The 14,312-nt window shown below is 38.3% G+C and overlaps 2 protein-coding genes across 2 annotated transcripts in view; both read right to left on the bottom strand.

Moving 5' to 3' along the window:
* LOC306661051 (antigen WC1.1-like) overlaps positions 1-14,312 on the bottom strand; it is a gene marked incomplete at its 3' end in the record, with an annotated part of 301,199 nt that overhangs the window by 98,457 nt on the left and 188,430 nt on the right.
* On the bottom strand, positions 9,356-13,472 carry LOC306662207 (antigen WC1.1-like; the record flags this gene model as incomplete). The annotated part of the gene is made up of 4 exons (XM_079141748.1): positions 9,356-9,591; positions 10,675-10,989; positions 11,066-11,120; positions 13,452-13,472. 4 exons carry the CDS (start codon positions 13,470-13,472, stop codon positions 9,356-9,358), a joined length of 627 nt encoding a protein of 208 aa, XP_078997874.1.

A 14,312-nucleotide genomic window follows, 5' to 3' on the forward strand; every position in this document is an offset into this window, starting at 1 on the left:
ACCTGTATCTCTAACCCTGCAAAAAACTCAACTGAACATGAATCAAAGACTTGGGCAGAGACCCTGCGACTACTAGAAGAAAAAGTAGGCCCAAATCATCACCATGTCGGCCTAGGATCTGACTTTCTTAACAAAATCCCTAAAGTGCAAGAAGTAAAATCAAGAATCAATAAATGAGATGGATTCAAACTAAAAAGCTTTCTTCTCAGCAAGAGAAGTAATCAATAATATGAAGAAAGAGCCTACAGATTGGAAGAAAACCTTTACCACATGCACCTCAGATAGAGCCTTAATCTCTAGGTTATATAAAGAACTCAAAACACTTAACACCAAAAAAAAAAAAAAAAAAACAAAAGACAAATAAACCAATCAATAAATGGGCTAAGGAATTGAACAGACACTTCACAGAAGAAGAAATACAATCAATCAACAGATACATGAAAACATATTCAAAATCTCTAGCAATTGGAATGTAAATTAAAACTACACTGAATTTTCATCTCACTCCAGTCAGAATGTCAATTATCAAGAATAAAAGAAACAAATGTTGGCAAGAATGTGGGGGAAAATGTACACTTACACATTGCAGGTGGTTCTGCAAATTGGTGCAGCCACTCTGGAAAGTAATATGGAGATTTCTCAGAAACCCTGGAGTGGAACCACCATTTGACCTAGTTATCCCACTCAGTTTATACCCAAATAACTTAAAATCAGCATATTACAGTGATACAGTCACATCAATATTTATAGCAGCTCAATTCACAATAGCTAAACTATGGAACAACATAATGGATAATATGGAACAAGATAATGGATAATGAAAATGTGATATATATATACACAATGGAATATTACTTAGCCTTAAAGTAGAATGCAATTGTGGCATTTGCTGGTAAATGGATGGATCTGGAGAATATCATGCTAAGTGCAATAAGCCAATATCAAAGAATCAAAGGCCAAATGTTTTCTCTGATAAGTGAATGCTAATTCTCAATAAGGTGGGATGGGGGCTAGGGAAGAATATAGTTTCTTTGGATTATTCAGAGGGGAGTATTGGGAATGGAGGGTATATGAGGGTAGGAAGGATAGTAGAATGAATGGGACATTTTTACCCTGTAACCATATGTGATTACATGATTGGTGTAATTCTACACCATGCACAACCAGAAGAATGAGAAGTTATACTCCATTTATGTATGATGTGTCAAAATGCATTCTACTGTCATGTATAACTAATTAGAACAAATAAAAAAGATGAAAAAAAGAAATAGAATTGAAATTTTTTCAACAAAGCTACATATGGCCAATAAGTTCATGAAAAGATGCTCAACATCATTAGTCATTATCTAAAAGCAAATCAAAATCATAATGTGCTTCCATTTCACATCTAGAAAGGGAATGGAGGGAAAGGAGGGGGGATAAGCAAAGGAAAGACAGTGGAATGAACCTGACATAATTTTCCCATTTGCACATATGAAAACAACACAGTGAATCCCACCACTGTGTACATCCATAAGAATGGGACTCTAAGTAGAACGAGATGTACTCCATGCTAGTATAATTGTATCAAAATGGATCCTGCTGTCATGTATAACTAAAAAGAACCATTAAAAAGATAGTTATAATAAAAAAGATGAATCATAAGTGCTGATGAGGATGTGGAGAACTCAAGAAATCACAACTCTCATACACTGCTGGTGGGAATGTAAAATGGTGCAGCCATTTGTCAGTTTAGTAGCTCCTCTAATGTTAAGCACAGAGTTACCCTTGACCAACAATTTCATTCTTCACTACATTCACCAGAGAATGAAAACCTTTGTTTACACAAAAATATTCATAGCAGTGTTATTCATACTAGCCAAACAGGTAGAAACCAAAAAATGTCTACCAGGTATGTTCACACAATGGAATATTGTATAACAATGAAAAAAAATGAAGTATTGATGCATGTTGCAACATGAAGGAACCTTGAAAACTTGGTACTATGTGAAATAAAGTAGGCACAAAAGGCTTCATTTTGTATGAGCCCATTCATATGAAAATTCCTGAACAACAGATCCATACAGATGGAAAGTGGATTAGTGGTTGCCAGGGACTGAGGAGAAAGAGAAATGCAGAATGACTACTAATGTGTGTGGAATTTTTTTGGGTGGGGAGTGATTGAAGAAATATTCTGGAATTGGGTACTGATTACAAAAATTTTGAGAATATAGAAAGAAACTGCCAATTGTATTTTTTAAAGTGTGAGTTTTAGTTCATGTCATGTCAAAGAAATAAATGGAAACTTCCCATTGAATGATTGTTAAAAAATCAATTTGTAGGGAGGTTTTCAAGATGGTGAACAAGAGGGTGACTGCATTTTGTGTCACTCCGGATTCAAGAAGATGAGGTATTGAGAGACTCGGAACCAACTCAGAGCCACTGGGTGAGTCTCTCCCATTGGGGAGGCACCCCAGACAGGGCGGTAGGCCCTGAATGCAGGGAACTTTGTGAAGTAGAGATGCCCAACGAGACCCTCCGGGCCCCCCATGTGGAGTGGAGAACTGGGACACCCGGGAGTGATGTAGAGAAGGGCCGCCCAGTGATATGCTTGGGTGGGGAGTAAAGGCCCCAGGATCCTAGGTGGCCTCTCAGAGGAGGAGCCACCCAGCATGACGCTTAGGTGCAGGGTGAGGCTCCCTCGCCCAGAAGGAAGGTCCAGCCCGCTGGAAACATTGCAGAGGAGGCTGCTGAGCCCAGGCAGTAGTTCTGGATCGAGGGGAACTTCTAGGAGGGGAGCTGACCAGTGAGATGTCCCCACCAGGTGACTCTTCCCCGCTGGGCAAGGCTTTCCCACCAGGGTGGTAGAAACAGATTCACAGGTCCAGACAAGCCATGCCTCAGACCAGGGTCTAGTTCCCATGGCTGACAATTGGTCAACAAGTGGAGGCGCCTCTGCCCACCAGCAGGGAATATACCCCACCTGAAGGCCAACACCCCTAGAGGAGCAGTTTTCTTGTGGAGCACTGCATTATCAAGTTCCTAAGACTTCAGGCTACTGAAGGCTAGGAGGTGATACATTGGAATTCTAGAGGGACACTATAAGTCAATAGAGGATATCTGCAAAATCTCAGCATTCCACTGATACCTTAGAAATATGAGAAAAGAAGGGAAGAAAATGTCTCAAACAAAACTAGATGCTACATCAATAAAATCCAATGACAGCATGGCAGAAGAAATGTCAGAAAGGGAGTTCAGAATGTACATAATTAAAATGATCAGGGAAGCAAATGAGGAGATGAAAGAGCAAATGCAGGCATTGAATGATCACACCAAGTAACAGGTAAAAGAGCAAATATAGGAAGCAAAAGATCATTTCAATAAAGAGTTAGAGATACTGAAAAAAAAAAACAAGCAGAAATCTTTAAAATGAAGGAAACAATAAACCAAATTAAAAACTCCATAGAAAGCATAACCAATAGGATAGAACACCTGGAAGACAGAACCTCAGACACTGAAGACAAAATATTAATCTTGAAACAAAGTTGACCAAACAGAGAAGATGGTAAGAAATCATGAACAGAATCTACAAGAATTATGGGATATCATGAAAAGGCCAAATTTAAGAATTACTGGGATTGAGAAAGGCCCAGAGAAATAAACCAAAGAATGAACAATCTATTCAATGAAATAATATCAGAAAATTTCCCAAATCTGAAGAATGAAATGGAAAATCAAGTTCGAGAGGCTTATAGAACTCCAAATACACAAAATTACAATAGACCCACACCAAGGCACATTATAATGAAAATACCTAACATACAAAATAAAAACAGAATTTTAAAGGCTATGAGAGAAAAGAATCAAATTACATTCAGGGGGAAAACAACAAGAATACCAGCAGATTTTTCAATCCAGACCCTAAAAGCTAGAAGAGCCTGGAACAACATTTTTCAAGCCCTGAAAGAAAATGGATGCCAACCAAGAATTTTATACCCAGAAAAACTCACCTTCAGATTTGATGACGAAATAAAATCCTTCCATGATAAACGAAAGCTAAAAGAATTTACAAAAAGAAAGCCGGCATTAAGAACATTCTCAGCAAAATATTCCATGAGGAAGAGATGAAAAACAATGATGCAAATCAGCAATGGGAGGAACTATACTAAAGGAATAGCCAAATAAAGAAGAAACCAAGTCATGTCAAAAAACAAAAATGAGCCAAATGATCAGGAATACAAATCATATCTCAATAATAACCCTGAATGTTAATGGTCTGTACTCATTAATCAAAGACATAGACTGGCAGATTGGATAAAAAACAAAGATCCAACAATACACTGCCCACAAGAGACTCACCTCATAGAAAGAGATACCCACAGACTAAAGGTGAAAGGATGGGAAAAAACATACCATACACATGGACTCAGCAAAACAGCCAGAGTATCCATCCTCATATCAGATAATGTGGACTTCAAGCCAAAGTGAGTCAGAAGGGATAAAGAAAGACAATTCATACTGCTTAAGGGAGTCATAAATCAGCAAAACATAACAATCATAAATATCTGTGCCCCAAACATTGGCTTATCCATGTACATCAAATAAATCCTTCTCAATTCCAGGAACTAAATAGACCACAACACAATAATACTAGGTGATTTTAACACACCTCTCTCACCACTGAACAGATCTTTCACAAAAAATTGAACAAAGAAACCATAGATCTCAATAACACAATCAACAATTTAGACTTAATGGACATATATAGAATATACTATCCAACAAAGAACGAATACACTTTCTTCTCAGCAGCACATGGATCTTTCTCTAAAATAGACCATATTTTATGCCACAAAGCTACTGTTAGCAAATACAAGAAGATAGAGATACTAGCTTGTATTCTATCAGATCATAATGGATTGAAATTAGAAATAAATTAAAGAATAAAAAACAGAAACTACTCCAACACCTGGAGATTAAATAATACCCTATTGTATGACAAATGGATAATAGAATACATCAGGAGGGAAATAAAAAAATTGTTAGAGGTAAGCAAGAACAAAGATACATTATATCAAAATCTCTGGGACACTATGAAAGCAGTTCTTAGAGGAAAATTTATTTCATGGAGCGCATTCAACATAAGAAGAGAAAATCAACAAGTAAATGACCTAACACTATGGCTCAAAGCCCTAGAAAAAGAAGAACAGAGCAACACCAAAAGTAGTAGAAGACAGAAAATAGTTAAAATCAGAGCTGAAATCAATGAAATTGAAAGAAAAGAAACAATTGAAAAAATTGACAAAGAGTTGGTTCTTTGAAAAAATAAACAAAATTGATAAACCCTTAGCCACACTAACAAAGAGAAGGAGAGAGAAAACTCAAATTACTAAAATTTGGAATGAACAAGGAAATATCACAGCAGACACGAGCAAAATACAAAACATAATTAGAAGCTATTCTGAAAATCTATACTCCAAAAATAGGAAATCTCAAAGACATCAACAGGTTTCTAGAGACATATGAATTACCTAAACTGAATCAGGAGGACATACACAATTTAAATACATCAATTCAAGTAATGAAATAGAAGAAGTCATCAAAAGCCTACCAACAAAGTCTGGGACCAGATGGGTTCTCAGCCGAGTTCTACAAAACCTTTAAAGAAGAGCTCATTCCAATACTTCTCAAATTATTTTATGAAATAGGAGGGAACCCTCACAAACTAATTCTATAAAGCCAATATCACCCTGATACCTAAACCAGACAGAGACACATCGAGGAAAGAACATTTCAGACCAATAGCCTTAATGAACATCGACACAAAAATTGTCAACAAAATTTTAGCAGATCTCATGCAAAATTATATTAAAAGGATAGTGCACCACGATCAAGTGTGTTTTATCCCAGGAATGCAAGGTTGGTTCAACATCCAGAAATTAATAAATGTAATTCACCATATCAACAGACTTAAAGTCAAGAATCACATGATTATTTTGATAGATGCAGAAAAAGCATTTGATAAACTACAGCATCCCTTCATGCTCAAAACACTAGAAAAAATAGGGATAGTGGGAACATTCCTTAACATTGTAAAGGCCATCTATGCTAAGCCCATGGCCAATATCATTCTAAATGGTGAAAAACTGAAAGCATTCCCCCTACAAACTGGAACAAGGCAGGGATGCCCTCCTTCACCACTTCTAGTCAACATTGTCCTTGAAACTCTAGCAGAGCAGAGCAACTAGATAGACCAAGGAAGTTAAAGTGATATGAATAGGAAAAGAAGAACTCAAACTATCCTATTTGCTGATGACATGATTATATATTTAGAGGAACCAGAAAATTCCACCAGAAAACTTTAGAACTCAAGTGAATTCAGTAGAGTAGCAGGATATAAGATTAATGCTCATAAATCCAATGCATTTTTATACATAAGTGATGAAACTTTAGAAAGAGAAGTTAGGAAATCTACCCCATTCACAATAGCTTCGAAAAAAATAAAATACTTGGGAATCAATCTCGAAAAAGACCTCTACGATGAAAACTACAGAACACTCAAAGAAATTAAAGAAAACCTTAGAAGATGGAAAGATCTTCCATGTTCTTGGATAGGCAGAACTAATATTGTCGAAATGGCCATACTACCAAAAGTGCTATACTTCATAGCTATAGATTTAATGCAATTCCAATTAAAATCTCAATTACATACCTTACAGAAATAGAGCAAGCAATCATGAAATTCATCTGGAAGAATATGAAACCCAGAATAGCTAAAGCAATCCTTAGCAGGAAGAGTGAAGCAGGGGGTTTCGTAATACCAGAACTTCAACTATAGTACAAAGCAATAGTAACAAAAATGGCATGGTATTGGCACCAAAATAGACAGGTAGATCAATGGTACAGAATAGAGGACACAGACACAAACTCACATAAATATAATTTTCTCATACTAGACAAAGGTGCCAAAAATATGCAATGGAGAAAAGATAGCCTCTTCAACAAATGGTGCTGGGAAAACTGGAAATCCATATGCAACAGAATGAAACTAAACCCTATCTCTCACCCTGCACAAAACTCAACTCACAATGGATCAAGGACCTTGAAATCAGATCAAGGACCTTGAAATCAGACCAGAGACCCTGCATCTTATAGAAGAAAAAGTAGGTCCAAATCTTCAACTTGTTGGCTTAGGATCAGATTTCCTTAACAGGACTCACCTAACCCAAGAAATAAAAGCAAGAATCTGTAACTGGGACAGTTTCAAACTAAATAGCTTTCTCTCAGCAAAAGAAACTATCAGCAATGTGAAGAGAGAGCCCTATACAAAATCACTTCAGAATGGATCAAAGACCTAATCATAAAACCTGAAATTTGAAACTTCTAGAATAAAACAGTTCGAACCACAGGCACAGGTAATGAGTTCCTGAGCAGCCCACAGTTCAGGAAATAATAGCAAAAATTGATACATGGTATTACATTAACTTAAAGACTTTCTGCACAGCAAAGTAAACAATCAACAGACTGATGAGACAGCCTAAGGAACAGGAGAAAAATTTTTACCAACCACTCTTCTGACAATTGATTAATATGCAGAATGTATAAAGTACTTAAAAAACTGAAAATTAGAAAAAATCCCAAATAACCATTCAATAAATCAGCATATGAATGGAATAGATACTTCTCTTAAAGTAGGATAAAAATTCCAATAATTATATGATAAAATGTTCAATGTTTTTAGTCATCAGGGAAACACTATACAAAGCTACACTGAGATTCCATCCCTCATGCCCCAATTTGAATGGCAAACACCAAAAATACAAATAACAATAAAGCATGGCAAGGATGTGGTGCTAAACAACCTGTATACACAGCTAGTAGAATGCAAACTAATGCAATCACTATGTAAATGAGTATTGTTTCTACAGAAAACTAAAAATAGAACTATGACATAATCCAACTGTAACACTTCTTGGTCTATATCTGAAAGAATGAAAATCAGCACTCTTGAGATACCTGCATGTTTATTGCAGCACAGTTCACAATAACTGAATGATGCAATTAGCCTGGTTGCCCATCAAACAGATGACTGGAGAAAGAAAATGTCAGATATGAACATAATGGACTATTATTCAGCCATAATGAAAAAGAAATAACTTCACTTGCAGGAAAATGGAAGAAGCTGAAGAGCATCATAGTTTGCAAAATAAGTCAGATGCAGAAAGTTATGTGTGGAAGCTAGATAAAGGAAAAAAGGGAATCATCAATGTTAGAGGGAGACCACTGTGTAGAGAGAGGGGATCTGTGGGAGAGGCTGGGAGGGGTAATCAGAAGTAATAAGAAGTGAATTAAATCAAATTATGATATGCATGTACAGATACACACAATGTAACCAAGTACTCTTTATAACTAATGCTGTTTAACAAAAAGTTTCCCAATCTATAAAAAGAAAAAGACTAACATGGAAAGACTAAAAAATACCCGTGGGTACACAGGGCTTGTCTGAATTTACCTGATAAAGCTGCCTCATACAAACTGCAGTGTGCACAGCACTCTCTTGATCTCATCTATGAGAAAGGAGATGAGTCAGTAATGGTAAAAAGCAGAAATGATACATGAACAAACTTTTCCATAGCAGGCTGTGGTGCCTTAGGGACTGGGGGCAGGAGATGACCTCTCTGAATTCCTCAGTATCTCAATAACAGAGCACACATTACCTTATAGTATTCATGAGAACAATTTGATACTCTCCCAGATGCCAAGAGGGCAGCTCAATTAAATACCAGTTTCCTGTTCCCCATGAAACACATGTTCATTCATAAGCAGAAAGCCTAGTCCAAGAGGGTGATCCCATGTCAGTTGAAACAATGAGGAAAAAATGATCTCTTCCTTCTAGTGATGAAGTTTTAAGTGACTGAAGAAGATTGAATGTGAACCAGGAGAACCCCAGCTGTCTGCATCTCTGAGACGTGGAGGACAGGTAACCGTCATGTCTCTGCTGAGTCTTAAGGATGATGAGAACCCTGAAGAGAAGGGCTCCCAGGAGGATGCGGAGGATCCAAGGTAAGGAGAAGATTCCAGGATGGGATCTGAGACAGAACTGGTGCCTGAGGAGGTAAAGGGCCGTGAGAAGCTCAGGAGAACCCAGTTATCCTGGCCATTTACTGAGACTTCAGGACCATGAAATCACTATCAGATATAATAGATTTGCCTGAACCCCAAGATGTTACCATCCCAACACCACCCAGAGTCTGATTTCAAGGGATTTCTATAAAGTAAGCACTTGCAAGAATCTGGACACTACACGGCTGTAACTTAATAAAGTTTCATCTTTTGGAGACCAAGATAGGTATTTCCAAGGCTCAGAAGGACACTGCTAGAGGGAGGTATCAGTTTTCTGGCAGCAAATTCCATCTACCCACTGGGGTCTAGATCCTTCCCTGGGAGGAACCAAGAAGTATAGAGTCCCAAAGTCCCCACAGTCAAGCTGTCTGAAGATCACAGGCAAAGTCATGGCTTCATGGGGCTGTGGCAGACACTGCCACAGCTGTTGTTGTAGAAAACCTCCAGCACACTCCCGGCCCTTGCTCACCATTCTGATGGCCAGGAACTCTGAAAGCAAGAGGAGCAAATGGGGCAGAGTGAGCATTAACTCTTACTGCTGTGTTTTCCTTTATTCCTACATAGTGGGTGTTGTTGGCTCTGCTAAGGAAGTGCCCCCAAGGTGGAAGGCTGGAAATTTTGTCCCTTTTAACTGTTTTGCTAGATTGTGTTTGTCTTTTTATTTCTATGACAATAAAAGCCAGGAACACTGAGCTGAAGGCTCTACAGCAAGGAGGATGCATGCATTCCTTCCTGACCAAACATCTGACAGATTCTGGAATAGGACTGCATATAGTGGATGGCAGAAGAGTGGAGCCCCAAATGTGCCACTTCCTGACCCGTGGAGCCTAAGAACACATTGCCTCACATGTCACAGGGGCTTTGCAGACAGTACTAAGATAAAGATCTTTTCAGGTGAGATATTCGTGGAACGTCCTGGATTAATCATGTGATTCCAATCTAATCACATCTTTAGACCTGTATCCTGAAAGGAAGATAAATGTTTCTGGCCCTAGTCAGAGGGTAATTTGACCACAGAAAAGTGGTCAGAGTTGCAACATGGTAGGTTGCAAGAATAAGAAAGGGACCCTAAGTCAGAGAATAGAGGCATCTCCTAGAAGGTGGATAAGGCAAGGAAACAAGTTTTCCCAGAGCCTCAGCAGGATGCACCTTGCTTTTAGTCCAGGGCAACCCAGGTGAGACTTCTAACAAACGCTATTTTAAGATAATGAATGTGTGTTGATTCTAGTCATTAAGTCTATGTTAATTTGTTACAGCAGCATCAGGAAACACATCCAGTGGGTCTCACAGTTTTCCACCATAGTTAACAAAGAATAGCCTCTTTCAAATGGAAACTAAAGAGAATGACTGTTTCAGGGACAGTGTTGAAAAGGAAGGAGCAGAAGAGTTCAGCCGCTTCAGGAGAAAATGAAAGCACCTTGTCTTCTCCTTTGTTGGTAGTATAGGTACTGGGTAAGGAGCCTCCTCCCACCTTGTCCTGGCAGCTACTCCCCAACCCCATTTTAGGGCTCAGTCACCTTTCTTTGAATGATGCCCTGCCCTCCCAGCCTGTGCAACATGTGCACCACAGACCTGAGCAGATGACCCCCGCGTCCTCCTTGTGCCTGCAGTTGTGCTGCCCCCAGCCCTGGGAAGGGCACTGCCACACGTGGGCCTCCTCTCCTGTGCAGTTCAGCTCATTCAGCCAGATGGGCCCTGACCCCTCTCCAAAGTGCGCAGAGATGGTGGCCTCCAGGGCCACCCCACAGCCCAGCTGTCTGCACACCACGTGGGCGTCACTCAGGTCCCAGCTGTCATCACAGATGGAGCCCCAGGAGCCCTGCTGCAGGATCTCCACTCTCCCTGCACAGCGACCACCACCATCCACCAGGCGGAGCTCTCTGCTGTCTGGGGAGAGACAGGGTCATGTCAGTGGGCGTTTACACAGGGAAGGAGAAGGGTCTTGTGCTGGGGACTTGCTCACCTGAGCAGTTGGCAGTGTGTCCCTCTGAGGCTGTAGGTCCTGCTGGATCATTGCACTGGGGCAGCAGGAGTCATTGCACTGGGGCAGCAGCTGTGTCTGGTTTCCTACAGAAGGGGTTAGAGAGCAGGAAACTCAATTAAAGGCTGCCAGAGAAAAACAATGGTGACATTTAAAGGGAATCCAATCTGTGTATCAGCTGATTTCTCAACCTGAACCTCAAATCTAGGAAGTCTTAGATTAATATATACCAAGCTCTGAAAGAAATGCATGCCAGCCACAAATACTATACCCAGTATAATTAAACTTTAGCATTGATGATGAAATAAAAACCTTCCATGATAAACAAAAATTAAAAGAATTCTCATCTAGAAAACCTGCACTATAGAATATTGTCAACAAAATATTTCATGAACTTATGGCATGGATATTTGTTTCATTCCACTATCTTTCCTTCCCCTTCTCATTCTCCTCCCCTCTACACAATTTAACGCTCCTCCATTGCTCCCTTACTCCCTTGCCTTCACCCCCCATTATGTATCAGCCTCCACTTACTAGAGAAAACATTTGCGTTTTGGTTTTTTGGAATTGGCTTATTTCACTTATCATGATATTCTCCAACTCTATCCATTTACCTGCAAATGCCATAATTTTCTTCTTGTTTATGGTTGAATAATATTCCATTGTGTATTTATACTCGAGTTTCTTTATTCATTCACCTATTGAAGGGCTTCTAGATTGGTTCCACAATGTAGCTATTGTGAATTTAGCAGCTATAAATTTAGCTGGATTTCTGTTGCTTTTCTTGTGCCTAGCTTGCTCACATGGGGGGGTAAGCAGTATGTAATCAAGAATCAGACTCCGGGAATTGGGTGGAAGCAGGCATGTGGTGAGCAGCCTGCAAACTCATTTATTGCAAAAGTACAGACGACTTTTGTAGTTCCCTTGACCAATCATCATTCACCATGGTTGTACCTTTGTCCTATACAAAGTGACATCCTTTTCTTAGGTTTTTCAAGCCCTGCCTTTGGTTCCCTTGGTAACGCTGATGTCACTTTGGGGAAGTTGTGTACTTTCCTAGGTGGCCGAATTGGAACGCTCCTTCCTGCAGTTTTTCCTGTCGGGCTTATATGTGTGAAGCTTTTCCTTACACACTTGAGATGTTCACTGCTGCCAGCCAAGAAGTAGGATTTCTACCAACAGATTTCTGTAGTGTGCTGGTTTTAAGTCCTTTGGCTATAAACTGAAAAGTGGGATAACTGGGTCAAATGGTGGTTCCATTGCAAGTTTTTTGAGCAATCTCCATACTGCTTTCCAGAGTGGCTGCACCAATTGGCAACTCCACCAACAATATATGAGTTTGCCTTTCCCCCCACATTCTGGCCAACACCTATTACTGCTTGTACTCTTGAAAATAACTATTCTAATTGGAGTGAGATGAAATCTTGGAGTGGTTTGGTGTGCATTTCTCTATGAATAGTGTAAATCTCCAGCATGGACAACCATAGAAATGAAAAGTTGACCCCATTTGTGTACAATGAATCAAAATGCATTCTATAAAAATAAAAATTAAAACAAAATTTAAAAAAAGAAGCCAGAAAAGGAAGGATGCAGAGCTGATGAATGAAGGAGGAAAAAGAAACTCAAATAAAAATTTGGTGTTCCAGAAATAAAGGTTAATTGTTGACCAAGTTAATTCAGTCATACAATCAGAGTAAAGAAAGTTTAGCCAGGATGATTGTCTGAATGGGCCCAAAGATACAGTCAAAATTCTGAATCTATGAAAATTATCTAAAAGACACTTATCTTGAGTGATAATCCAAGTCTTTTGTTAATTCTTTAACAAGAACTTTCCAAAGTAGACTGATAACTAAGGGGAGATGTAAGAAAATATCAATATGGAAATATGGAATTATCTTTGTAGTTTGTCAGACTACATTCATGCCCCAAACTATTTACTTCTCAGTGATGACAGCTGATCTGAGAACTGATTTCATGCCTGTTTTCACTTTTAAGTACTGTTCATTCTAAAAAGCAATTGATAATTTTTAAATCAATAAACAGCATCTCATATATCTGGGGATATCAATAGTTAAAATATTTTTAAAAAGAAAGTCTTATAGAAAGCAAAAAAAAAATTTCATGAGGATGAAATTTTTTAAAAATTGAAAACCAGCAAAGGGGGGAACTACATTAAAGGAATAGTCAACCAAAGGAAAAATAAATTCAAATTAAAAACCAGAAATAAACTCAAATGACTGGGACTACAAATCATATCTCAATACTAACCTTGATTGTTTATGCCCTAAACTCATCAATCAAAAGACATAGACTGGAAGACTGGATTAAAAAACAAAACCCAACAGTTATTCATCTCCAAGAGCCTCACCTTATAGTCAAAGACATCCATGGGCTGAAGGTGAAAGGATGGGAAAAGAACATACCACTCACCTAGATCATGTAAACAAGCAGGGGTTTCCATCCTTATATCAGATAAAGTGGACTTCAAGCCAAAGTTTATCAGAAGGGACTAATAAAGTCATTTCACACTGCTTAAGGGAATTATATATCAACAAAATATAACAATCATAAATATTTATGCCTCAAACAGTGGAGCACCTACATACATGAAAACAACCCGTTCTCAAAGTCAAGAATCAAATAGATGAGAACACAATAATATTGGATGACTTTAAACCACAACTCTCATCAGACAAAAACTTAATAAAGAAGCAATAGAACTAATGAATAAAATTAATAATTTAGACTTAATGGACATATATAGACTATTTCATCCATCAAGGACTGAATACACTTTCTTCTTTGCAGCACATGGATCCTTCTATAAGGTAGACCATGTCTTAGGACATAAAGCAACTCTTAGCAAATACAAAAGAATATAGAGATAATGCCTTGCATCCTAAAAGATCATAAGGGAATTAAATTAGAAATTGAGATAATATAAAAAAAAATGAAAGCTACTCTAACACCTAGAGACTAAATAATATGCTATTGAATGACCAACAGATAGAAAAAGAAATCAGAGATGAAAAGAAAATACTTAGAGGCAATTGAGAATTGTGATATGACTTATCAAAATCTCTGAGGACACACTATGAAGGAGGTTCAAAGGGGAAAGTTCATTGCACTGAGAGCATTCTTTAAAAGAATAGAAAATCACCAAATAAATAACCTAACATTTCGTTTCAAAGTCCTAGAAAAAGAAAAACAAATTAATACTAAAAGCAGT

This window comes from Sciurus vulgaris (genome assembly GCF_902686455.1).
Source record: "Sciurus vulgaris genome assembly, chromosome: 5".
Taxonomy (NCBI): Eukaryota; Metazoa; Chordata; class Mammalia; order Rodentia; family Sciuridae; genus Sciurus; species Sciurus vulgaris.